Here is a 27,871-nt window from a genome sequence, read left to right on the forward strand (position 1 = left end):
CTCAGTGTGTCCCGGTGCAGGCAGCGGCTGGTGCTGTGCTCGGTGAGGGGAACAGCGATCCTGCCCAGCTCCTGCTTGCTCTGGGCAAAGCCGCTCATTTTCAGTTCTCTGGTTGGGGGGTAAGAGTAACGCTCAGGAACCGGGGACAAACCGGTGCTAATGCAGGGCGGCAATTGGCAAGCGGTCCCGGTATCGGCTCAGGATCATCCTTCCTTGTCTGCAGATAAAACTGGAGGAAAAAAAGATTGAATGTTGCCGTATTAAATCAAGATCTGACTGTAAATGAGCTGAGACTGACAACAAAATGCTGCAATCTGACCTTTTTTGGATGCAGCTTTGGTTAATGTGGTCCTTTTAGCTTGTTTATGATGGACCCTGCACCCTTTCTGTGGTTATCAGCTGAGGGAGGGGAGGGGAGAGGGGCTCATAGTTGGGTCCTGGTTGTAGAGAATCATTTGTCTCTGTGTCAGTCGGGACGAGATAACATGCCACACAATAGCCAGCTCTGTCTGCCCGCCGCTGGCTATTGACTCGTTTTTGTGTTTGTTTATTCCAGCTTCTCGGTTCAAAGGAGTTCCAGGGCGACGCCATCGAATGAAAATTCCACAAGAGGCTGATTACAAGATGAATGCGGCGGACACAGAAGGTACGTGAGCCCCTCTCAGAATGAGGTGTATCTTTGTGGGTTTTTTTTTCCCCCTGTGAAACCGGTAAACGGCCAAGAATCTGGGTCTGGATGGTTGGGGGTGCGGAGACACTTGACAGTTATCTGGATAATAAATGTCCGTCGACGGGGCCAGGACAAACCCGCATTCAGGGGCCACAGTGGCTCATCCTCCCTTTACTGTCACTGTATAGCTACCGTCCTCAGCAGCTCTCTGACAACACAAGACTGTTTTAGTAATGACTTGGAGATGTACAGCAGGGAAACAGACCCTTCAGTCCAACTCGTCCATGCCCATCAGATATCCCAACCCAATCTAGTCCCATTTGTCAGCATTTGGTCCATATCCCTCTAAACCCATCCAGATGCCTTTTAAAGGTTGTAATTTCACCACTTGCTCTGGCAGCTCATTCCATTCACATGCCACCTTCTGCGTGAAAAAGTTGCCCCTTAGGTCCCTTTTAAAGCTTTCTCCTCTCACCTGAAATCAATGCCCTCTAGTTTTGGAGTTACCCCCACCCCCAGGAAACAGCCTTGACTATTCATCCTATCCATGTTTCTTCTGGTTTTATAAATCTCTATGAGGTCACCCCACAGCCTCCAGTGCTTCAAGGAAAACAGCCCCTGCCTGTTCAACCTCTCCCTATAGCTCAAACCGTCCAACCCTGGCAACATCCTTGGAAATCTTTTCTGAACCCTTTCAAGTTTCTCAACGTCCTTCCTATAGCAGGGAGACTAGAATTGCATGTATTGTTTGGTCAGCAAATAATCCAAGTGGGTGAGAGGATAATGGATGATATGGTTGATTATGGGCAGAGCTGAAATTGTTGCTGGTGTCAACAATTAAAGGTTGTCAATTGTGCCACATGTATCCCATACAATCTGTGGACTGGCGGAGGGCTGAATAGCCATCTCCTGTTAGTTTCTTGTTGCTTGGAATCGCATGGACATCTGCAAAAACTCAACAGTAATGGCATTTATGGCAGGAGATCCAGAGAAATTCGATGATCAGAAACAGGGAATGCACTAAATAGCAAACATTTTAGGTTGAGTGTGATGTATAAGGCTTCATAAACGATGCATACTGTACATTCATTAGGTGTTTGCAGAGGACTCCAAGATAGCAGAGGTTGTTATCACTGTCTGAGCTAGGATAGCCTACATGAGGTTTTAGTCTATTTAGGGTGTTGGGTAAAACACTGGCAATTTTTAATGTCAGCATGTGGGAGATCATGTGTTTAAAGGTGCTTTGTATGCAGGGGTATTAAACAATTATTGGGACAATACTGTTGAGGAATCCAGAAATCATGATAGATAATTCCCCCCAGGTCAATATCTGGATATTATCAAAAAATAAAATGGTGCGAGCTGGTTGTTTGGAAGGAAGAGTTGGGTGTCAATCCCAGGAAAATATCCTGCCCTCATATAAACAATTGGTCAGGACAACTGGTCAATTTTGTGCCATCTATGACTATATCATAAAAAAGGATGCAGTTGAGCTGGTTGAGTTAAAGGGAAGGTTGATTTGAATGATTGGAGATTAACATGTAGAAATCTAGGACTAAACAGAACTCATCAGAGAGGGAAAGACTGAAGGTAAATATGAGGAAGATGTTGAAACTTCATGGAAGCAGTCAATCAGTTGGAATATTTGATTGGTATTGAGTAACTGAACAATGGAATGGGAATAAGAGAAAGTTAAACTGTTAAGTAAATGACAAAGGTGTGAAAAAGAAAACATTACTCCAAAGATTGATTCATTTGTTGGAATAGTTAATGGTTGGAGGAAGTAAGGGCAAATACATCTATTCAAAATCATGTTGGATAAATATCTCGAAAGATAATGCATTATTGATTACAAGTGCTAACAGACATTATTCTGAAATAAGCTTACAATTCAAGAACAGCTCAAATTTGAATCCAGTTATGGGAACAAAAATAATATTGGGTTTACAAAGGTATACTCATATTTCTTCACTTACATTGAGAACAAAACGTGCATGAGGGGAAAATACAACAAGTAATTTTTGTGTGTTAATTGGGTAGGGAGAGTGGGATGTGTGTGGTGGATGATCAAATCCATGTGGGATCCAGTTGATTTTCACCTTGAAGAACAAAGAACAATACAGCAGAGGAACAGGCCGTTTAGCCCTCCAAGCCTGTGCTGACATATTTTGCCCTTCCATACTAAAACTGTCTCCACTTACAGGATCTGTATCCCTCTATTCCCCTTCTATTCATGTTTTTGTCCAGGTGCTTCTTGAATGCTGCTATTGTGTCTGCTTGCATCTCCTCCTTAGGCACTCACCACTCTTAGTGTGAAAAACGTGCCTTGCACATCTTGTTTAAAGGGCTCCCTCCTTGAACCTGCATCGCCTGGCAGTTGCCCCCATCACCCTGGGAAAAGCTATTCATAATCTTATAAACTTGTATCAGGTTGTCCCTCAACTTCCCGCATTCCAGTGAAAACAAACACAGTCTATCTAACCTTTCTTCATAGCTAAAATCCCCCATAAGAGCAAAATCTTGGTAAATCTTTTCTGTACCCACTCCAAAGCATCCACATATAGTCTGCTGACCAGAACTGTACACAATATTCCAGATGTGGCCTAACTAAAGTTCTGTGAAGCTGCAGCATAACTTGCCTATCCTTATACTCAGTGCCCCTTTTAATGAAGGCAAACATACCATAGGCCTTTTTTACTGCCTAAACTACCTGTGCTGTAACCTCCAGTGATCTGTGGACCTGTATACCCAAAATAATGATGAGGATGGTGAACTGCAAGCATAAAAATGCATACCAAAACCTTGTCTTTCTGGAGGTGATAAATTTTATAGGACAGAGATCCAAAAAAAGCAGGGAAGAGTACTGCTCCTGATGCAGTGGATGCATAATTCAAATCTTTTACAGTGCAAAATCCAACAAATGGCTGCTATAGAATGATTGAGAAAGCTCATTCCAAACTTATATGATAGTATGATAGTACAGAACAAACTCAGTTATCCGAACGTCAGTCATCCAAATTTCGGATTATCCAAGCAAGATCTCAAGTTCCCGTAAAAACGTTATCTGTTATCCGAACAATCAGTTATCCAAACAAAATACTCCCTGCCCGTCTCCTTTGGATAATCGAGGTTGTTTTGTAGTTGAAACTTTCTTTTACACTGGAAATGTCCACTCTTGACCTGTATGTAGCTGTTGAGTGGAGTGAGAAACTGGTAATATTCAGAAAACCAAAGGTGAAAATGTTGCCACTTTTTAACATATTTTTATACTCCTCTCACTGTCATAAGACTTGTGTTGTGAGTAGCAACACTGATTTAATTAATAGCTCAGACTACAACTTGCAGTTACAGAAAACTACATATGTAACCTGCTTCAGCAGACTTCTATTGCAAATAGCAGTTAGTCATGTGACTTCATCCTGGTCCTTGATTTAGGTTAGATTTGATTCCCTGCAGTGTGGACACAGGTCCTTCAGCCCAACAAGTCCACACCGACCCTCTGAAGAGTAACTCACCCAGACCCATTCACCTATCACTATGGGCAATTTACCATGGCCAATTCACCTGACCCGCACATCTTTGGACTGTGGGAAGAAACCGGAGCAAACCCACACAAACACAGCGAGAATGTGCAAACTCCACGCAGACAGTTGCCCGAAGCTGGAATCAAACCCGGGTCCCTGGCACTGCAAGGCAGCAGTGCTAACCACTGAGCCACTTTATTAGTTCTTAAAGCAACGCAGCATAATGCACCATCCTTTTGTTTCCCAAGACAAAATTACACATTAAGAATGAGGATTTATATATACACATTAGGGTTATTACAAAACTAATTGCACAGAGTCGGTGGCACACTGGCTAACACTGCTGCCTCGCAGCACCGGGACCTTGGTTCGATTTCAGCCTTGTGTGACTGTGTAGAATTTGCATGTTCTCCCGGTGTCTGTGTGGGTTTCTGCTGGGTGCTTCAGTTTTCTCCCTCAGTCCCAAAGATGTGCAACTTAGGTGGATTGGCCATGCTAAATTGCCTGTAGTGTCCAGGGGTGTGCCGGCTAGGTAGATTAGCCATGGTAATCGCAGGGTTATGGGGATAGAATGGGATGCTCTTCAGAGGGTCAGTACAGACCCAATGGGCTGTCTGCACTGTATGGATTCTACAATTTTTAAAAAATTGGAAATATTAAAGATTTGAGAGTCTGTATAATGTATAGGTGCTTGGAAATCTTTATAGATCTTTTGATAGTGTAACCTTCCAGACATTTAAACTTTTTACTTGGGTATTCGTGAATTCAAAGTGTTTTGGAATCTTTCATGTTGGGTTGGTGTTGGGAGTCTATTTTTGTCTGTTTTGTGCACAATTGAAGTATTGTCCAATTCCCTAAACTGTCTTCTGTTCCTTCTTTTTGTTGCTCCATTTGGTATTTCTAGCCTGACTGCACATTCTGTGGTTAAGCAAGTTCCCTTTGTAGGACATATATTTCTGACCTTTTGTCCTGTAGGCAGATTAGGCATTTCCATGTATCTGTGTTGGTCATTTACCATCATCATTCTCTCTGTATTTTTGTGGTTTGGACCAGTTGGCAGGTTTATCCTAAGTGACCTTCCAAACATGAACTGTGGTGGTGATGGTACCATTTTGGTACCAAGCCTCTTAGCAGTCATCAAAATCATTGCCATCTCATGGTACATTAGTCAGTGGTTTGTGCCAAATTATTTTCAAGGGTTTGTGGTCAGTTTCCACAGTGAATTGCTTACTGAGCAATTATTTATAGAATCTTGTGATGTCAAACACTGAAGGGAGTATTTTGTGCTCCATGTGTGAATAACTGGATTGTGCTTGTGATAGTCCTTTCAATCCACAGAGTCATAGAGATATACAGCATGGAAACAGACCCTTCGGTCCAACCCGTCCATGCCGACCGGATATCCCAACCCAATCTAGTCCCACCTGCCAGCCAGCACCCGGTCCATATCCCTCCAAACCCTTCCTATTCATATACCCATTCAAATGCCTTTTAAATGTTGCAATTGTACCAGCCTCCACCACTTCCTCTGGCAGCTCATTTCATACACGTACCATTCTCTGTGTGAAAATGTTGCCACGTAGATCTCTTTTATATCTTTCCCCTCTCACCCTAAACCTATGCCTTCTAGTTCTAGACTCCCCGACCCCAGGGAAAAGACTTTGCCTGTTTACCCTATCCATGCCCCTCATACTTTTGTAAACCTGTATAAGGTCACCCCTCAGCCTCCGACACTCCAGGGAAAACAGCCCCAGCCTGTTCAGAGTCTCCCTATAGCTCAAATCCTCTAATCCTGGCAACACCCTTGTAAATCTTTTCTAAACCCTTTCAAGCTTCACAACATCTTCCGATAGGAAGGAGACCAGAATTGCAAGCAATATTCCAACAGTGGCCTAACCAATATCCTGTATAGCCACAACATGACCTCCCAACTCCTGTACTCAATACTCTGACCAATAAAGGAAAGCATACCAAACGCCTTCTTCACTATCCTATCTACCTGCGACTCCACTTTCAAGGAGCTTTGAACCCGCACTCCAAGGTCTCCTTGTTCAGTAACACTCCCTAGGACCTTACATTAAGTGCATAAATCCTGTTAAGATTTGCTTTCCCAAAATGCAGTATCTCGCATTTATCTGAATTAAACTCCACCTGCCACTTCTCAGCCCATTGGCTCATCTGGTCAAGATCCTTTTGTAATCTGAGGTAACCCTCTTCGCTGTCCACTACACCTCCAATTTGGTGTCATCTGCAAACTTACTAACTGTATCTCTTATGCTCGCATCCAAATCATTTATGTAAATGACAAAAAGTAGAAGACCTAGCACCGATCCTTGTGGCACTCCACTGGTCACAGGCTTCCAATCTGAAAAACAACCCTCCACCACCACCTTCTGTCTTCTACCTTTGAGCCAGTTCTGTATCCAAATAGCTAGTTCTGCCTATATTCCGTGAGATCTAACCTTGCTAATCAGTCTCACATGGGGAACCTTGTTGACTGCCTTACTGATGTCCATATAGATCACATCTACTGTTCTGCCCTCATCAATCCTCTTTGTTACTTCTTCAAAAAACTCAACCAAGTTTGTGAGACATGATTTCCCATGCACAAAACCATGTTGACTATCCCAAATCAGTCCTTGCCTTTCCAAATATATGTACATCCTGCCCCTCAGGATTCCCTCCAACAACTTGCCCACCACCGACATCAGGCTCACTGGTCTATTGTTCCCTGGCTTGTCCTTACCACCCTTCTTAAACAGTGGCACCACGTTTGCCAACCTCCAGTCTTCCGGCATCTCACATGTGACTATCGATGATACAAATATCTCAGCAAGATACCCAGCAATCACTTCTCTAGCTTCCCACAGAGTTCTTGGGTACACCTGATCAGGTCCTGGGGATTTATCCACCTTTACCAGTTTCAAGACATCCAGTACTTCCTCCTCTGTAATCTGGACATTTTGCAAGATGTCACCATCTATTTCCCTACAATCTATATCTTCCAAATCCTTTTCCACCATAAATACTGATGCAAAATACTTGTTTAGTATCTTCCCCATTTTCTGCGGCTCAACACAAAGGCCGCCTTGCTGATCTTTGAGGGGCCCTATTCTCTCCCTGGTTACCCTTTTATCCTTTATGTATTTGTAAAAACTCTTTGGATTCTCCTTAATTCTATTTGCCAAAGCCATCTCATGTCCCCTTTTTGCCCTCCTGATTTCCCTCTTAAGTATACTCCTACTTCCTTTATACTCTTCTAAGGATTCATTCGATCTATCCTGTCTATACCTGACATATGCTTCAAGTAGAATTGGTTTGCCTACAAGCATAACGCATGCTCCTAACTCTTTCTGAGGTACATTAACTTCCAGGATTTTCTTCTTCCTTAGATCATAGTAATGTAGCACGCGCACTATGCTGAGAAGACTTGTTTGAGTGATTCAGATATACGTTGGTCCTCCTGCCACACACATGATGTATCTTCTTTTCATAGAGTCATAGAGATGTACAGCATGGAAACAGACCCTTCAGTCCAACTCGTCCATGCCGACCAGATGTCCCAACCCAATCTAGTCCCACCTGCCAGCACCTGGCCCATATCCCATCCCATTTCCTATTTATATACCCATCCAGGTGCCTTTTAAATGTTGCAATTGTACTCGCCTCCACCACTTCCTCTGGCAGAGTGTAAAGATATACACACACAAGAGAAAAGAGAAATTTGTATTCCCCTTTTTCAATAGAATGTTCTCAACATGTATCTACTTTTCATACAATTAACATTATTCCAGCCATGACCACACCATCAGAAGTTGTATAGAGTCAACGAATCTGGGGAGAGGGTTTTGGGAACAAGGAAGAAGCTGAGAACTTAAACAGATATTTTGCATCAGATTCTATGGTGGAAGATACTTCAAATATCCCATTAATACTAAAGAGAACACAGGAGGAATTAAGAAGTAACATTAGACAAACTAATGGGGCTAAAGGCACGTAGGCTCCTAGCCCCTGATGGTTTGCATCCAGAGTTCTCCGAACAATGATCTTTGTCAGAAAAGTGTGGTATGAATTGTGCTTGGCAGTTTAAAAATCTGAGACATCTCTGCAGGTATTCTTTATCTTGGGCAGTAGGCAGTGGTGTATATTTTTGAGTTCAGTTTGTCCCCTAAATCCATTTGTCACCGTCAGTCAGTATGGAATTCAGCCATACTCTTCTTTGATTTTGCCCTTCACTACAATATCATTGATAGTCCATACACATGCGGAAATATTTCCTGTATTTCTGTCCATACGTTGCTGAAAAGATCTTCACTGACAAACAGAAAAATAATCTCTGGAAGCTTCCAGACGACAATTTGAAATCAATGATTTCCTGCAATTCTTTTACGAGAATAGTAATTTATTATCACTAATATTTATGAAAATACAGTGAGATATATATTAGTCACCATAATATACCACAATTTTAATTACAGAAATGGTAAAAAGAAATAATTGAGATGAAGTTGGGAAAAGGTTCACCCTTTGTTTCCTCCTTGTCAATCTGGGTTGATGGAGTGGCTTCATCGCTGAGGCCATCGAATCAAGGATTTCCAGACTGGACCCACCACACTGTTACCGGCAAATTCATCGCCGCCATAGCAAGGAGGAACAGATTGCACTTACCAAGTCACTGATGCTGAAGCTGCCGTAGCCACGAGGAACAAACAGGAACCACCATGCCACTACAGCAGAAACTAGCACACTGTCGTCAGAAGGAACCCTCTGGACCCACCAAGTCACCAGTGATGAAGCCATCATTCCAACCATGGCCCTTAAGGAAAGGACTTCCGGAACCACCATGATGCTGCCACTACAGCAGGATCTCGCAACTGTCTTCTTCCATTTTAGCCGCAGAAAAGAAGAAAAGGTGAATTCTGATACAATAGAGAAATGGAGAAATTAAAAAATGCAGATGGCCAGGCAAGTGGGAGCATACAGACTCAGGAGCCTGAACACTTCCTATCCAGCTGCCACCACCACCTTGTGAACTGACAATATCTGTGTTTGTCATCCAGCTTGAAGAAGAATTTAGCTCTTGTGAACTTGGAATTCAGTTCCTTCATTGTTGGAATTTTGTGTGAGCATCTTTTCAAAGAAAGCTTTAGACATCTCTGTTCAAACATGTCCTGATTATCCAATCCTTCATTACCATGTATGTAAATGAATGGCACCAGTCTATGTGCCGATGTACATGACGGATAATGTCATTACATTCCACTTAACCAACACATTCCTAAACTTCTCTTGTATGTCAATGCTGCACTTTCTGCAAGCATTGACTTATGGAATTGCATCTTCTCTGAAGTGTAATGCGGTATCACCTTTGAAACTGCAATTACATTGAATCCGTATGGGGACAATTATTGTAGTCCTGGATTGAGTCAGTGTAAGTATACATGGTCATTTCTGCTGCAACTAGTATCTGGTGATGTAGTGAATGGTCACAATATTGAGATCCGTTCATGCTGATAATCTTGCTGTTACTGAACGATTCATGTCCATTAAAATACTTGAGATTCCATACAGAATTACTCTATTTGTAATGTACCAATGTGAAGAATAGGTGACCTATTACGTGTAGTAAATCTGCTGCTGCAGGTTGTATCAATGACGTCCAACACATCTTTCTGAATTCTGATGGAACTTTGCACTAGTTTTCTCTGGCATATGATGTTAATAGTAGCGAAAGCTAGTTCTTCCTCTCTCAATCTTCACCCTGGTCAGAATTGCTGAAAACTTGATATACATGCTTGCACTTATGCAGATCTTTGGTGTTCTCCCTGTTGTTTCTACCAACATGTTGCACATAAACTTTTTCCCAGTTGTGAATTGATTGTAGCATTGATCATATGTTTGGAACCTGATTTCTTGCTTTGGTGAATCCAGTGTCCTTTTGTACAACATAACTTAAATGAATCTAGAAACATAGAATAGCTTTACAGTGGTTGCAACAGACTGCATTTCTCACACAACGTGCCTGAAGAAGGGTCATTGAACTCATTACATTAATGCTGTTCCTCAGATCTTTCCAGCTCTGCTGAATGTCTCCAGCAATTTCTGTTTAGAGTATTGCTAAGTACGTCTGCTTGATAGCACTGTTAAGTACTCCTTCCACCACTGCACTGATGCTTGAGAGTAGAATGATGGGGTAGTAATTGCTGGATTGGATTTGTTTTCGTTTTTGTCTAAAGGATATAATTGAGAGCCAGTTTTCAGCAGTATTCCCAAATTGTTGGTAGAGCCCACACCCTTGTAGTAACAAGCTCCTCCAGTCATTTCTTGATATCACAAAGACTGGAGATAGGCATCTGGGTTTCTGGAGATCTCTCGAGGTGGCTGAGATGAATCATCCATTCCACACTTTTTGATGTAGATTGTTGCAAATACTTTAGCCTTATCTTTTGCTCTGGTATAATGGGCTCCTCCATCATTGGGGCTATTTGTGGAATCTACTTCTCCAGTGAGTTGTTTAATTGTCCATCATCACCCACGACTAAATGCAGCAGGCTTACAGAGTTTAGATATAGTCCATTGTCTGTGGATTTCTTTTGTACATCCTTTCCAAAGTCCAACCTTGCAAATCTGCTAGTGTCCACGTAAATCTTGTCTGCATCCTCTCCAGTGTCTATATAACCCTTTATTAATAGTATAATAATGAGAACTCTATGCCTGACTATGGTTTGTGAGCATAACTTCTCTACTTTTTGATCCTGTCCTTCTAGAAATGAACCTGAATGCTTGATATTTTGTTATTGTCTATTGACCGCATCATGACTTTGTGATTTACATATTTGCACTGTCACTCTCTGCTCCTTTACCTCATTTCAATCCATGTGCAATCCAAGTAATGCTTGACATTTTTCTTGCCAAAATGTAGCTAACCTTAACTGCTCTCTGAATAAAGAAAAATGCTCCTGAATTACCCATTAATTTGTTAGTGATTTTTTATGTGATAGTGAGTTCCACATTCTCAATACTTCTCCTGAAAGGCATTTTTTCCCTCAATTCTTTTTTTAAATGCTTGTGGCCCCCAGTGCAGGTCTAACCCACAAATAAAAGTATATTCTCTATGTCTGCCATATTAATCCCTTTTGTGATATTTAACATAGAATCCCTAATGTGGAAGCAGGCTGTTTGGCCTATCGAGTCCACACCAACCTTCTGAAGAGCATCCCACCCAGATGCAAATCCCTAGCCTTCATTTCCCATGGCTAATCCATCGAGTCTGCACATCCTTGGACACTCTGGGCAATTCAGCATGGCCAATCCACCTAATCTGCACATCTTTGTACTGTAGGAGGAGTCTGGAGAACCTGGAGGAAATCTGTGAAGACACTGGGAGAACGTGCAAACTCCACACGGACAGTTGCCCAAGGGTAGAATTGAACCTGGATCCCTGGCACTATGAGGCAGCAGTGCTAACCACTGAGCCACTATGCCACTATGCCACCCACAGGTCATACCTTGTTCTTAAAAGCCCCAGCTTGTTCAATCTTTCGTGATGGATGTAACCTTTAAGATCTGGTATTATTCTTCTAATATATTTTTACATTGATTCCTCTGAAAACTGTCTCACTTTTTGCCAATAATTACTTTCAACTCCTACTCTCAAATTTCTGCTTGCTTTCCATTGTGCTACATGTCCCCACTTCCTGGTCTCTCCAGATCTAGAATCTTCTGTGTTGTTCCTTATCAAAGTCTTGATTTTATGTTAACTGCATTACCTTGATATAATCTTGCTTACTTCAGAGAACTCATGACATTTAGCAGACACGTGGCTTTGAGTATTTTTCTGACCCTTAACCGCTCCTCTGTCTCTGTCACTGTTTATATTTTTGAACTCCAAAAAAAAGGTTAATTAAAGACTGTGCTTCTAATTAATATGAGGAAAGAATGTATTACTCGGTCTTTCCTACCTTCTTTTGTCTCTAACCGCTCAACATAATTTAATCTGAATAAAACTATAGCAGGTTTCTTCAGATATGTTTGACGAGAATCAGATCAGAGTGCGGCTTGTGACCGAATGTAAGTAAAGGGATTTTGGTGAGGGAGGACCTCCTTCCAGAACAGAAGTTGAAAAGCTGATCAAGGCAGGACAGAAAGCTTGGAGATTCCAAGCCACATCACAAGCAATTGGGTTACTAATTGGTCAGTGTGTTGCTTACTTATCCTTTGAAGTAAAAAAAAAGAGAGATTTCATTCATATCAGTAAAGTTTGTGAATAAGAGTAAAGATCTTGAAGGCCAGAAATTGGTATGACAGTATAGTCATGTGACAGACCTGAGGGGACAGTGGGCAGATCATTGATGGTACCGAAAAGGCCCAGAAGAATTGTCAAGTATGAAACTATGCGCTTGCAACATTCTATGTTTCTCCCCCAATATTCAAACACATGCACACCTCCACCCAAACCAACTCCCATGCCAGATGTGTTCAACACCTCCTCTTTCATATCTCCCATTCGTTCAGCTGGCCCTATTCCCAATCAAATTCTTCCATCAGGAATGATGTCAAATCCCTGATCCAAAGCACAGGCTCACTGGACTCCGCCAGACCCAACCCCTCCAAAAAACATGATGTCAGTGGATCCCTCCATGTGACCAGGCCTGCCACTGGTCCTCCATCATCTCACATACCCCCTTCTGTCCTCAACATCCTTGAATGATCCATTTGCCTAACATCTTCCTTTGAGACTTTGACAGAGCAGAGGCAAAGGCAGAGGCTGAGCATTTGCTGCCAGGCCTCCTGCTCTTGCATTCCTTGTGCTCGGATGAGCAACACATGCAAAGATACTTGGACAATGGCGAGAGGAGACTCTCTATAGTCTCCCAGCTGTTGTGCAGTGAAAGATGATGTCCCAGCCAACTAATGGGGGGAGGAAAAAACAAATTTTGGAATGAACCTGCAAAATACAGGAAGATCGGTCCCTTTGGCTTAGGCATATTAACTTACTGAGACAGGAGCTGAAGTGGGATGCTGAACCAAAATTGTAAAATTAAACAGGAAAATAGTTTGGCTCAGCGTGAGTAGAAACAGTGCTAAATAATTTTTAATGTTGTTTACATTCATGTAGAACATGGGACTCCGTAGCTGGGAGCACTATTGTGAGGTATACAGGTGATGAGGATGAGGTACCCAGCACTTATGCTTCTCAATGTCTTGATGTTTAATGATTTTCAGAGGCATTCCACAAGGTGTTTTGCTGTTAACAGAAGTGGGGAAAATGTGTTTGAATGACATTCAGGAATGAGATTATGATTTCTTACACACATAAGAAAAGAATCGGTGAGGAGACATGAAATGGGAACTGTCTTTGATTTTGTTCAAACATCTGCTGAATTTTCATTTTTAATTTTTTAAATCAATTTTAGTTTGGAACTGTGAACTGTAAATTATAATCTGAAGATGACTTATGGTCGTTGTGAAACAGATTGTGTGTAAAATGAAGACTATGGACCAAACAAGCTTTTGTTTGTTTGTGAGGCCAGGCCTGGAGACTAAAAGCAGGCTGATAATTGATTAAAATGATTCTAATAGACACAGTGACCCTATGAGGAACATTGTGTTTAAACAGACAGCAGAACTTGGTTATTAACGAGGTCAGTACATGAAAATTGGTTCCAGCAAGTCTGGAAGAGATCTTATATTCCAGCAAGTGGTAACTTAGATCTCAGGAAGAGATATCTTTGGCATATAGAATTAAGGAGAATCCAAAGGGTTTTTACAAATACATTAAGGACAAAAGAATAAATAGGGAGAGAATAGGGCCCCTCAAAGATTAGAAAGGCGGCCTTTGGGTGGAGCCGCAGAAAATGGGGGAGATACTAATTGAGTAGTTTGCATCAGTATTTACTGTGGAAAAGGATATGGAATATATAGACTGTAGGGAAATAGATGATGACATCTTGCAAAATGTCCAGATTACAGAGGAGAAAGTACTGAATCTCTTGAAACAGGTAAAGGTGGATATATTCCCAGGCCCTGATCGGTGTACCCTAGAACACTGTGGGAAGCTAGAGAAGTGATTGCTGGGTCTCTTGCTGAGATATTTGTATCATCGATAGTCACAAGTGAGGTGCCGGAAGACTGGAGATTGATTAACGTGATGCCACTGTTTAAGGGTGGTAAGGACAAGCTAGGGAACTATAGACCAGTGAGCCCAACATCAGTGGTGGGCAAGTTGTTGGAGGGAATGCTAAGGGACAGGATGTACATGTATTTGGAAAGGCAAGGACTGATTAGGGATGGTCAACATGGCTTTGTGCATGGGAAATCATGTCTCACAAACTTGGTTGAGTTTTTTGAAGAAATAACAAAGAGGATTGATGAGGGTAGAGCAGTATATGTGATCTATATGGACTTTAGTAAGGCGTTGGACAAGGTTCCCCATGTGAGACTGATTGGCAATGTTAGATCTCACAGAATACAGGGAGAACTAGCCATTTGGATGCAGAACTGGCTCAAAGGTAGAAGACAGAGGGTGATGGAGGAGGATTGTTTTTCAGACTGGAGGCCTGTGACCAGTGGAGTGCCACAAGGATCGGTGCTGGGCCCTCTACTTTTTGTCATTTACATAAATGATTTGGATGTGAGCATAAGAGGTACAGTTAGTAAGTTTGTAGATGACACCAAAATTGGAGGTGTAGTGGACAGCAAAGAGGATTATCTCAGATTACAACAGGATCTTGACCAGATGGGCCAATGGGCTGAAAAGTGGCAGATGGAGTTTAATTCAGATAAATGCGAGGTGCTGCATTTTGGGAAAGCAAATCTTAATAGGATGTATACACTTAATGCTAAGGTCCTAGGGAGTGTTGCTGAACAAAGAGACTTTGGAGTGCAGGTTCATAGCTCCTTGAAAGTGGAGTCGCAGGTAGATAGGATAGTGAAGGCAGCGTTTGGTATGCTTTCCTTTATTGGTCAGAGTATTGAGTACAGGAGTTGGGAGGTCATGTTGCGGCTGTACAGGACATTAGTTAGGCCACTATTGGAATATTGCTTGCAATTCTGGTCTCCTTCCTATTGGAAAGATGTGTGAAACTTGAAAGCATTCAGAAAAGATTTACGAGGATATTGCCCAGGTTGGAGGATTTGAGCTATAGGAGCTTGAGGCTGAACAGACTGGGGCTGTTTTCCCTGGAGCGTCGGAGGCTGTGGGGTGACCTTATGGAGGTTTACAAAATTCTGAAGGGCATGGATAGGGTAAATAGGCAAAGTCTTTTCCCTGGTATGGGGGAGTCCACAGCTAGAAGGCATAGGTTTAGGGTGAGAGAAGTCAGATATCAGAGAGACCTACAGGGCAACTTTTTCACACAGAGGATGGTACGGGTATGGAATAAGCTGCCAGAGGAAGTGATGGAGGTTGGTACAATTGCAACATTTAAGAGGTATTCGGATGGGTATATGAATAGGAAGGGTTGGAGGGATATGGGCTGGGTGCTGGCAGGTGGGACTAGATTGGGTTGGCATAGCTGGTCGGTCTGCACCTGTTCGACTGAAGAGTCTGTTTCCGTGCTGTACATCTCTATGACTCTAGGGTGGTCAGTGTATTAGGGTAGAACATAGTTGAAGTTTGTTTTTGAACTGTGTTTTCTGGGAAGATGCGTTTGGCTGCTGGTGATGCAGCATGAATATTTGAAAACTCCCTGCCCAATCTCCTACACCAGCTTCCAGAAGCCCAGACAGTAGAAAGCCAAGTTGGAAATATTACTGCCTTTGTGAGTGAAGCTGAAAAGGTGACCCTGATCAACATTTCCAGAAAAGCAACCAAGGAGTCCACATCTATGCTCGTGAAATAATATTTGTGAAAACGATATAAGTAATCTGGTCAGTTTTAAAATTTGCTATTGCCACAGAAAAGAAGGAAAAAGACCAAAAGAGAAGGAAAACGAAGTGAAAGAGCAGAAGCAAAACTAAAAAACAAGGAAGGAAAACAGATGTTAGAGGATGGGCCCCAGACAAGAGACTGCATGCAGCCCTGTTACTCTGCCACCATCTTGCACTGTGTTTCAACAGTAAAGGTTCTGTAACTTAAACTATAACTGAACAGTGGGCTGCATTTAAGGAAGAGACAGTTCAAGTAGAATCAAGGCATTTTCTTGTGAAGGGAAACATAGGGTTAACCAATGCAGAGCTCCCCGAATTATGAAGAAAAAAAAGATCGAGATGAAGCTGAAATTATGGGTGCTTGACAGATGTCAGGTGGATAATACAATTAAGAAACAGATCAAACACTTTAACTAGATAAATGGACTCCCAAGTCTCTTTCAACACCCACTATTCCTAGCTTTTCATTATCTGTAAAATATTCTGTTCTATCCTTATTCATTCTCCACCATTTTGTCTATTTGATTAATTCATTAACATCTCAATCTAACTTCAAGTTTATCATCTGCACTATGTACAGTGCTGTCAATTTCCATGTCATCAACAAACAAAGAAAGTCCAGAGGGAATTTATAAAAGCAAGTAAAAGAAGCAAAGAGAGAAAATGAGAAGAAACTGCAGATAACATAAAAGGGAGTTCAAAACTCACCCATCAGCACATAAATAGTAGTAGGGTACCAAAGAATGAATGGAGTCAATTAGGGACCAAAAAGGGGATTTACACAGGGAGGCAGTGGTCTTGTCATTACCATGAAGGTAAATACTGTAGAAGTCATGGCAAAAGATGAGGTGGTTCAAACACTCTAAGGGTTTAAATTTGATAAAGATTGCAGAGACAATCTGTGTTTAAAGTTGATAAAGGACCAGAATTGGAGGAGATACATCCAAAGAGAATGGAAGAAGCAATGAGTGGATATTATAAAGGCATTAACCATAATTTTCCAGTTTACCCAGGGATAGTGCCAGAGGAAGGAAAAATTGTAAACATTACAAGCCTAGCAACTGTACGCCAGTCCGTTTAACCTGGCTGAGGGAGAAGCTTCTTGAAGTCATAATAGTGGAGAAATGTAATAGTCACTTGGGCAAAGTGGGTTAATTAAGGAAAATCAACACAGACTGTTAAGGGAAAGTTATACTTAAATAACTTGATGAAGTTTTTTTTGAGGTAACAGAAGGAGTAAATGAGGGAAATACTGTTGGTGTGGCAGTTCTGGATTCAAAAAGAAAAGTAAGACCTCATGCAATACAAGGGACAAATTGAAGGTAAATGAATCAAAGGCAAAGTATCAATTGGTTAGGAAATTGGCTGAGTAGCAGGAGGCAGAGAATAAGAAAAATGGTAAACTGTTCTAATTAGCAGGATGTGACTTGTGAGTTTGTGCTGGGGCTCCAACTATTCACAATGTTTATTAATAATTTAGATGACGGGATAGGAAGCCCACATCCAAGCTTGCTGATGATGTGGAGATAGTCAGCATTGTACAATTAAGTGCAGATAATAACATGAAGCTGCACTGAGATGTTAATAAATTAATCAAACAAACAAAACAGTGGGGAGATCAGGATAGAACAGAGTATTTTATAGATAATGTAAAGCTAGAAATAGTGGATGTTGTAAGAGAATTAGGAGTCCATTTATCTAGTTAAAGTGTTGTAGGTAGGTACAGAATATAATCAAAGGTTAATGAAGCATAAGGGGGCAGAAGTTAATCTGCACACATGAAACCCTGGTAAGATCACACTTGGAGTGATATTAGCACTTCTGGTTGATATGCATTAGAAAGAAAACACCAAACTTGGAGGAAGTGCGATGTACATTTAACATGGTCTCCAAGCGCCAAATTATGAGAAGAGATCACACAAACTAGGGTGTGGAAGGCAAAGGGGTGATTTGATTGTAGTTTTTAATATGTTAAAGATAGAGAGGCATAGGAAGCAACTGTAGCTGATGTAAGCAAAATAGAATAAATGAATGAAATCAGTGGGAGATGTGTAAATGATTACCTCTGTATTACACACAGGGACAGCATTTCAATATCGTAGAATTCAGAACAGCAGTTTATCCAGTCAATAATCTATTCCGATGCATTCAAAACATTTCCACTTTTACAATGCTGTCTTTCAGTTGAAAGGTTGCCGGTTCATTTGGTGCCTGGTAGCATCATTATTTAACATTCACATACCTTTTGCAGTTACAACACATCACAAATTTTAATAAACACAGTTATAACTCTGGCTACATTTCATGACAAACTGTAAAGGGGGCAACACCATCTTTACTTTGCCTTGAAGGGCTGAATTGCCTATTGCTGCTTCTATGTCTGCTGTCATTACCGTTGAAAGTAAATGCTGGGGAAGCCATGTTTAACCATGATATGCCAGAGAGCGTAATTAAAGAGAATGTTTGCCTGTAAGGGTCTCTTGGCACTTGTAATATTTTATGTCAGATTTAAAGGATTGTTTTTTTACCTTCAAAGGCACAGACTATGAAAATCAAGAGGAGCTGGAGGAGAAGACGCGGCTAATAAACCAGGTTCTGGAGCTGCAGCACACACTCGAAGGTGATTACTTGACTGCTTTGATGGTTTAACAATAAATTTTCTCCCTTTGCTTTTGTCATTCTCTCTTGATATCTCTTTTTGTGTTGAGTCCCTTGCTTTCGATGTTGTCTCTTTCTCCTGCTATACTGATCTCTTCCTCTTGTTTCCTGGCTTTTTACTCTCACAGCTTCTTTATTTTTCATGTTTACATTTCTCTTGTTTATGTACTGGCTCCTGTGCCTGAGGCCCTAGGCCCTTAATATTATGACTGATCTGATTGTGTCCTCAACTCGACTTTGCAGAATGCTCCCTTCCAACCCCACCATTCCACCAATAACCCTTGATTCTTGCATAGTTCAAAAATTTAACTCACCTTGAATATATTTAGTAAACAAAGTTGCACTGCTCTAGGGTGTAAACAATTCCATAGACTAACGACCCCCTGAGAAGGTTTCTTTTCATCTTTGTCTTAGATCAGAAAGCACTTATTTTGAAAGTGCATCCCTTTTCTGGACTCTCCCTTGAGAGAAAACATCCTCTCAAAAGTCTATCCTGTAATAATCCCCCAGTAGAATTTTATATGTTTCAATAAAATCTCTCTCTCTCTGCTTCCCAGTCTCGTTTTACAATATTTGTCTTCCTGTAACCTTTCTCTCTTTTGATCTTTATTTGTTATTATTTCTTTCCTCTATTTTCCTCTCTTGTGCTTCTCTGTTCACCTATGCTGGCATTCACCTCTCTCATGTTCAACACCCTTTTCTATGCTGGCCCTTGCCCCCTCATCCCACACTCAATGTTTTAGGCACATCCTAATTTTGTAATTCATTGGATGTGGATGTTGCTCACTTATTGCTTATCCCTAATTGCCTCTTGAAGTGAATGACTTGCTATGACCAGTCGCCCCATTGTTGTGGAATCACACATAGAGCAGACCAGGTAAGGATGACAGATTGCCTTCCAATGAACATGAGGCTTTTACAGAAATTATCAATGGCTACATGATTTATTTGTTTAATTCTAGATTTTTATTGATTCACATTTCACTAACTGCTATCATGGGATTTGAACTCATGTCTCACACAAACAGGAGTCTGGGTATCTGGCCTACTAATCCAGTAACAATACCACTAAATTATTGCTTTCCACTTGGCATCATTTATTATTCCAAGAATGTGATAAACCCTGCCATTCTAGAATACCTGTCTAATTTAGTACCACTAACAATGACTAACTTCTTACTTTTTGGATTGTGCAAGGCTGGAAACTTGGGGTCTTTTGCTATGAATTTAATTCCTTCAATTTGCCCTTTGAGCTTCCTCAACTTTAGCATGTTTCAACATGGTACTCAGTTCCATCTGGGCATAATTAGCATCAGGTCAAGTTTGAGTGGACAACCATTGAACTGACCAATTCTACCTTGGATGCAGGATCCTCCTTCTGTGAGGACCTGGTCCTGTTTATTGGGGTTCAGTTCACATGTTTTAAATAAGATTGTTGATCTTAGGTCACTTTAATCCTATCCTGTTTTACATCTATTTTTGTCTATTTAAAGGCCCCTGAAATTATAAGCCTTACATTCTTTTTTTAAAATTTTTTTTATCTAACACTTAATACTCAAATTCTGCAGAACCTCCTGACAGAAGGTTGTCAACCTGCATCCTAAAGATGCCTGCCTGTTGCACCTTGTGGTATCAATAGAACATTGCTCAGTCAACGTTTAACTGAATACAATACAGGATAGACCTGAGAAATCCTAGACTTTTGATGCATCTTTTAACCCATAAATGCACTTGTTTAATTTCCACTACTCCCTTCTATATTACAGTCTTCTTTAGGTGACTGCAAAAAGACTTCACTTTGAAAGTTTTCACCACGCAAAAGTGCAGTTTTTATTTTAATTGATTTACTTCTCTAGAAACCTCAGTGTTGACAAATACACCCGTCCTTGCAATTAGAGCAATCAAGTGCTCAAAAGAAGTGGGGATAGTTGCAGTCCCTTTTAAGGGTGGGGGTGATCACTCATTACTGAATGAATTTTTGGGCCTATGTAAAATCATACAAATTAGTCGCCCCTTGAGCCTGCTCTATTATTCATTTCAACTCCTTGCTCAACAAGAATCTGTTAACTCTGCCTTAAAAATATTCAAGGACTTCATCACCTTTTCAGGTAAGTTCCATGATTATGATTTATGATCCTCAGAGATAAAATTTTACTTTATCTGTTTTAAACAGGCCACCCCTGATTTTTAAACAGTGATCCATAGTTCTAGATTCTCCCATAAGAGGAGATACCCTCCCCACATCCCCTCAGGATCTTATGCTTCCATCAAGTCACCTCTTATTCTTCCATACACTTGTGGATACAAGCCCAGCCTGTCCAACCTTTCCTCATAAGACAACACTTTCCCTGTCCTATACTAAGAGGTATTACTCTACTAAACTTTTTCTGAACTATAGTACCTCCAATGTAATTAAAAGCTCAGAAAATTTTCAGGCTCGCTTTTCCTGCTGCAGGGGAATCGACTCTAATTTTTTGATCATCTGGTCTCTCTTTATAATCCCAATCCATTAACCTGGCTTTAGCATTACGTGTACTAAAAGCACTTTCTCTCAGTGATGGGACTAGCCTCAGTGTATATACCAAATTCTTTACAGCCTTCCAGCCTGTTTTGTTTGCCTTTTGTTTTAAATCAATTTATCTTATAATTCTTTCAGTAGCCACTAAAATATTTCAATCATCAGGCTTTCTACTTTTTGTGATATTCTTGGTCTGTTCCATGATTCTTATTCTTGTCAAACTGTGACCTCCACTCACCATTGTCTCGTTGTGGACTACTGCAACATCTCCTTCGAGAATCGAAGTTCCATTTCCTAGGGCTGGGCTGACTTCCAGGTTCACTGTCAGAACTAGTCCTGCATTTTCTGGCCTTCTTGTTCTTTACATCATTATGTGGATTGATGGATCTTATGTCCTGTCCCTTAGTTTACACATTTAGACAATGTTTGTATTTGCTGGTGGCTTTCCCCCCTCTCTGGCGTATCTCTGACTCTAGCACCAACATTTGGTATTTGTCCTCTGGGGCAAATACCTTCTGTTTTTCAGTATTACGGTGTCCATATTCAGCCAGCCCTTTATCTGCCAGAGTCTTCTCCTTGTAATTATCAAACAAATGTATTCAAAGTGCACAGTGTTTCATCACTTTCTGTGACTTGCTTCGATTCTGTAAGTGTGCAGTCCATGCCAATGGACCTCAAGGAATGCACTGTAACAGTTTGATTGCCATGGAGCAATATTATTGTTTTTCCATCAGAACCTGTAACACCATCTGGACCTTTCCATTTTTCCTGCCCTTCTCTTTGGTAATGTACTATACCCTTGTATTAAAACTGATTTTCTGTTGTACTTACATAATGCCATAAGCCTTGTCAAATTTTCTCTATAGTTTCAGTCTTAACAAGGGCCCTTCTACTTGCATGTGGAGGATTGAAGTCATAGAGTCATAGAGATGTACCCTCTCACCCTAAACCTATCTCCTCTAGTTCAGCTCAGAAAAAAAAATGGAGCTAATTGTAATCCCTTCACTCATGGAATCATCACTCGTTATGGAATAAATTTTTGGATTTATAAATGAACATACAAATTAGGAACAGGAGTAGGCCATTCAGCCCCTTGAGCCTACTGTGTAATTCATAAGATCACATTAATCTTGTGTTATAAAGAAAATCACGTAATAGCAGCACCGTTTAAACTAATGAGGCCTGAATCATATTATAACCAATACACACTTTAGTCCTTTGCATTTTAGAAACAATGTCCCCAATTCATCAATCGTATTATAGCAAATTCACATTAACAAAACGTGTTATAGCAGAACATTAGCTGAGAGAAATATCAAAAACACCTAAGAAAACTCCTGCCTATTTTACTTTACACATTGACACTTATCCAAATAGAATTTAATTGTTAATAGTATTCTTGTATCCTTGCATAATAATGATGTTCCTTACATTTGCTCTAACGTCAGTTAAAAGAACCAATGATCCCATATGATTTATTTTTCTCTAGTGAATTCAGCACATATCCCAGGTGTTAATTGGTAAGCTTTAACATTATGATGCAGTTAAAACTGTGGTACTTCATCTGAGGATTGTGTTCCTAAAAGACTGGAATAAACATCCATCACTTTGAATACTTGTAGTCTTTTGGTAACTTCAGATTTTTAGGAAATGAGGAAAGATATCTCTACCCCTTCTTCCATAAATTTAGGAACAAAAGGAAGATTTTTGGTTAAATCTAACTTTTCATCGAGACTTCCCTCCTTATCCAAACTACTAGTACCAAAAAGCTTCAGCCCCCACACTCTCGCAACTGCACTGAAGTATAATGCTCACAGTTCTTCTGAGAGCCTCATGGCTTTCTTCAACATAGAGATAGTGCCCTTACCACTTTCTCAGCTCCCCAGCATGACTAGAGTCCATGCTCAAATTGTTAATCTGCTTACCAATTCCTAAAACTTCTTCCCAAGTTTGTTCTTACAGTATATGGTTATTCAAATGTTCAGGACTCCTCATTTGAGCTGCATTCCCATCAGAACTCCTGAAATGGAGTCTGCCTCTTTCTCACTTGCTTTTCAGTGACCCCTAAACTGTCCTGAGTGACCTATCAAAACACTTACAGTAAACTTTGCTCCATTGCAGGACAGAATTCAATATTGCTGCATAGTCACTCTGGAACTGTGAATGCTGCAATGTTACCATTTTCACAGAACACAGACTTTTAGTATAAAGAAAGTTTACAAAAGGACTTCATCACAATGTTTATCATTTATCTCTGTAAACATTTAATGTACTTCTTATTCCTTACTTTTGCATCTTTTATAATTAACTTGAAGATGGATGGGCAGCAGAACAATAATAGAGGGGTTGGGGTTATGTTAAAGGAATACAATGATGTCTGGATTGTGCAAACTATAAATCCATCAACTACTCGAAAGCAATTGCCTTAATGTGTTCCATATCTAGTTTAATTGGAGCCTTTTTTGTAGTTGGCCTGCTCAACAATAAGGGTATCCCACTTCTGTGCTGATCACTTCATCTGCTTTTCAGATCTGTCAGCCAGAGTGGATGCTGTGAAAGAGGAGAACCTGAAGCTCAAATCAGAGAATCAAGTACTTGGTCAATACATTGAAAACCTCATGTCAGCCTCCAGCGTCTTTCAAACCACAGACTCGAAGAACAAGAGAAAGTAAGGAGCTCATGCCACTGATACCAGTCAGCTTTATATCTCGACAGGTGTAGTGGGTTAACCTGCATGTTGTGTTTATCGTGTGAAAACTCAATTTGACCCTTTCACTTCAAGATCCAGGGCTTTTAGAATTTAGTTCCTAATTTACAAACAGAATCAAAAGGTCTGAACAAGAGGATACAGCCTAATAATTGTGAGTTGATCAGAATGACTTACAAAACCCTTTCAAAACATTAGCAATTGTAAGTAAAATTTATAAACTCAAAACCCATAACATTTTTTCAAATGTTCTGAATTAAAAATTATTTGCTTTCAATTGAAGTCTTTAAAAGCATTTGCACAGTTAACAACGTCTAGTAGCCCATCAGTGTATGGCATGATATGTTTTATGGCCCCCACACACAGCACATACCAGTTCCTGATAGTCTGAAATTGTTCCTGGTTTCATGTCAAAAAAAGTGAAAGGGTTAAATATCCAGATTATTACATTCATTCAATCCATTCACCACAAATGACAAATTAGTTTCAATAAAAAGTGTCCTTTTTATTTTCCAGACCAACCAAAAGCTCCAAGAAGACAGACAAATAATAATAACAATAATAATGGTAAAGGGTACTGAGAGTCAAGACTGTCCAGTATTAGGATTGTAACCCTGTTAGAACCCGTAGTTTATTGTCTCAAGTCAACTTGCAAATCTTTTTTGTATTTAGTCTATTTAATTATGGAATAATAAACCCTAATGCTGATATTATGTTTATGTTCACATCTCATTTTGCACCAAAAGGATTCATTTTAGATTATTAATTTGAGAGACAGAAGATCTCAACATTAGCCCAATGTACCGAGACAATACTTTGTACCCAGATTGTAGACCACAAGACATCATAACTCCTTTTAGCCCCTAAATAATTGTTGATTAGCAACTTGGCCTGATTTTTTATTTCAAATCGCTTGATTACAAGATTGTTTTAAAAAAAAACTGAATGAAAGGCTTTGTTTGGCCGAACTGTTGAATCATTGATGCAGAATTACCAACACTGCTGTCTGACGCAGCACCATCACCACCATGCATTCACAGTTTTCATTTGCTGCACTGGAAATCTGTTCCACACATTCAAATGTCTTTACATGGAGAAGTTTCTGATGACAGTCCTTTTGAACTCTGGTATTTTAGTCTGGTTACTGTTCTTTCATAAGGTGTAAACATTGCTGGCAAGTTCAGCATTTAGCACATCACTATTCGCTGTATTTGTAGTGTACTGCCGTCTTCAATGATTCAGTCCATCTGGTGTAGGTACACCTACAATGGTGTTGGAAAGAGAGCTGCAGGTGTTTGATTCACTGAAGGAACAACACTATTGTTCCTACTTAGGGTGCCATGTAGCTTTCAAGGCAACTGTATGGTTGTGATATTCCAATGCATCTGTTGCACTTGTCCTTCAAAAGGTAGAGGAAGGTGCAGGTTTGGAAGGTGCTATTGAAGGAGGCTAGGTAATTCATTACAGTAAATTTGGTGTACGCTATACCCAGTTGCCCACGATTTTGGTCATGGACAGAGTGCTGTTGTTTTGCTGCATGGTGTTGATAGTACTGCACTCAGAGGCAGGTAGGAAGTTTACATTACACTCCTTGTGATTTTGTAGATGTTAGACAGACTTTGGGAGTCAGGAGGTACTTGTTACAGGACCCCCAGCATCTCAACTGCTTTTGCAGCTTAGTACTTACATTGCTAGTCCAGTTAATTCCTTATTGTTTTTTTTAAATTGGCCAAGGCATTGCCATAGATCAACTTGGAAACAAATCAACAAGCTTTTGTCCTATTGTGATCATATGAAATTTAACATGCTTCTGTCCATCCGGATTAGTGCAAGACAAGGGACTTCAACAGCTCTTTTCAACAATAATAGATCGCTACGATGTTTGTGGCATCATAAGCTGAAAAGTCTTTTTTAAAAATAAAACATTCCAGTTCAAGAAATATTGCATTACTTGTGGGAGGGGCAAATGTGAGATGGTTATGGTATTAAAGTTGTACTAGAAATTTGTAATGCCATTACAGACAGCTAAAGTGAGGTCATAAAATGCTGTCTTGATCACTTCCTGATGACATAATTAGAGACGATTACATCAAAATGAGGAAGATGTTTGAAATTATAAATTAACAGCAAGTTTGGTCAAGATGGTGCTTTCTCAACTGAATTCAGATGGAATCTCTGGCAAATGAAGTCTAGTTTATTGCATGAGAAGAAACAATATTGCCTAGGATGCAGAGTATTTAATAGCATTGTTGAGCATGACATAATAATGCAATAACCTTATTTGAGAATTATTGTTACTAAGTCTTATTACATCAAAATTGAAAGAAGTGCATCCCATTCCAAAGAATACAATGTGTTTTATTTTATCACAACTCAATGTGGAAGAACTCCATCTCTGTCCATTATATATAGTAAACTTACAAATGCAAATATTAAAACATTTATTTTAATATTACAAATTTAAAAAGAGCATCTTCCTCTAATATCTGCTGCACAGCATGCATCACTAACAAACAGTTGTGTCCCAAAGACTTTTGTTAAACAAATCAATGCCTTATGTGGAAGTTCATCTTCCCAAACAGCATGAATCCTAGTGGTCATTATTTTGGCATTGTCTTGCGATATCGCACAGCCTCTTCTGAAACCTGACCTGGATCTGGTTCACCACTGCCCCCTTGTGCCTGTAACCAGAATTAATTCCATAAGTATCTTGTACTATATTTCTTATGTAAACCTAATTGTAAATCTACATATGCCTTAGTTACTGGACTCTTCCTTAGAAATACAACTAAATGCAGAAACACATTGCATTGTCTACTCACTTGTCAGGAGTAAGAAGCAGTTGTGAAAAATTATAAACCATGCAGCTGATTTTCAGAAAAACAAATGTTATCCTTATTTGTGGCTAGCACATTCAAGATACCACAGTACATTGGGCATATTGCTTTTAGGAGAAGGACGATTGTAAATTAAATGCTTGTTCATGAACCTATGTACTAATTAGAAGTGGTTCTATTGCAACTCTGCACGTTGGTAGTAGAATCACCTCTGCAATAGAGGTTTATAAGTTCAAGCCTCATTTGAGACTACAGCATAAAATTTGAGTAGTTGACATCTTGCCACAAGTGAGCAACAACTTTTTTTTGTACATGTAAGTACATGGACCCTTTAAATTTTTTATGCAACATGTTACTTAAAGGGCAGATTTTTGCGCAGCCTGCATGGGAACCTCCAGATTTCAGGATAGCTGCTGAGCTCAGAGGGAATATCAAAATGAAGGAAATGCTAATTGTTGAAGGTCTCATTTTCAAATGAGATGTTAAACTAAGACCCTGTCTTCCTCTTGCATAGAAGTAAAAGATCCCATGTCATAATTCAAAAGGATTTATCAGTGTGTTCTGGCCAGAGAGTCATAGAGATGTACAGCATGGAAACAGACCCTTCGTACCAACCCGTCCATGCCGACCAGATATCCCAACCCAATCTAGTCCCACCTGCCAGCACCCACTCATGTCCCTCCAAACCCTTCCTATTCATAGACCCATCCAAATGCCTCTTAAATGTTGCAATTGTACCAGCCTCCACCATATCCTCTGGCAGCTCATTCCATACGCATACCACCCTCTGCATGAAAAAATTGCCCCTTAGGTCTCTTTTATATCTTTCCCCTCTCACCCTAAACCTATGCCCTCTAGTTCTGGACTCCCCGACCCCAGGGAAAAGACTTTGTCTATTTACCTTATCCATGCCCCTCATAATTTTGAAGACCTCTATAAGGTCACCCCTCAGCCTCCGACGTTCCAGGGAAAACAGCCTCAGCCTTTTCAGCCTCTCCCTGTAGCTCAGATCCTCCAACCCTGGCAACATCCTTGTAAATTTTTTCTGAACCCTTTCAAGTTTCACAACATCTTTCTGATAGGAAG

The 27,871-nt window shown here is 40.4% G+C and overlaps 2 protein-coding genes across 4 annotated transcripts in view; one reads left to right on the forward strand and one right to left on the reverse strand.

Annotated features, from left to right (window-relative positions):
* Nucleotides 1–24,651, forward strand: LOC132820497 (short coiled-coil protein B). Of its 2 annotated transcripts, none has more exons than XM_060832701.1 (5): nt 1–42; nt 557–646; nt 18,602–18,685; nt 23,771–23,956; nt 24,465–24,651. In XM_060832701.1, exons 2-4 carry the CDS (start codon nt 595–597, stop codon nt 23,911–23,913), a joined length of 279 nt encoding a protein of 92 aa, XP_060688684.1. In that variant the 5' UTR covers nt 1–42; nt 557–594; the 3' UTR covers nt 23,914–23,956; nt 24,465–24,651. The 2 variants fall into 2 exon arrangements, with proteins under 2 accessions (XP_060688684.1, XP_060688683.1); XM_060832700.1 differs by having other exon boundaries at nt 28–119; nt 23,771–23,909.
* Nucleotides 24,433–27,871, reverse strand: part of LOC132820496 (calnexin-like) — a 34,906-nt gene continuing 31,467 nt past the window's right edge. For both annotated transcript variants that reach the window (XM_060832697.1, XM_060832698.1), the window contains exon 15: nt 24,433–26,629. In XM_060832697.1, coding sequence (XP_060688680.1) covers nt 26,549–26,629 — 81 coding nt within the window. In that variant the 3' untranslated portion in view covers nt 24,433–26,548. The remainder of the gene's footprint in view (nt 26,630–27,871) is intronic.

This window comes from Hemiscyllium ocellatum, chromosome 11, assembly GCF_020745735.1.
Source record: "Hemiscyllium ocellatum isolate sHemOce1 chromosome 11, sHemOce1.pat.X.cur, whole genome shotgun sequence".
NCBI lineage: Eukaryota > Metazoa > Chordata > Chondrichthyes > Orectolobiformes > Hemiscylliidae > Hemiscyllium > Hemiscyllium ocellatum.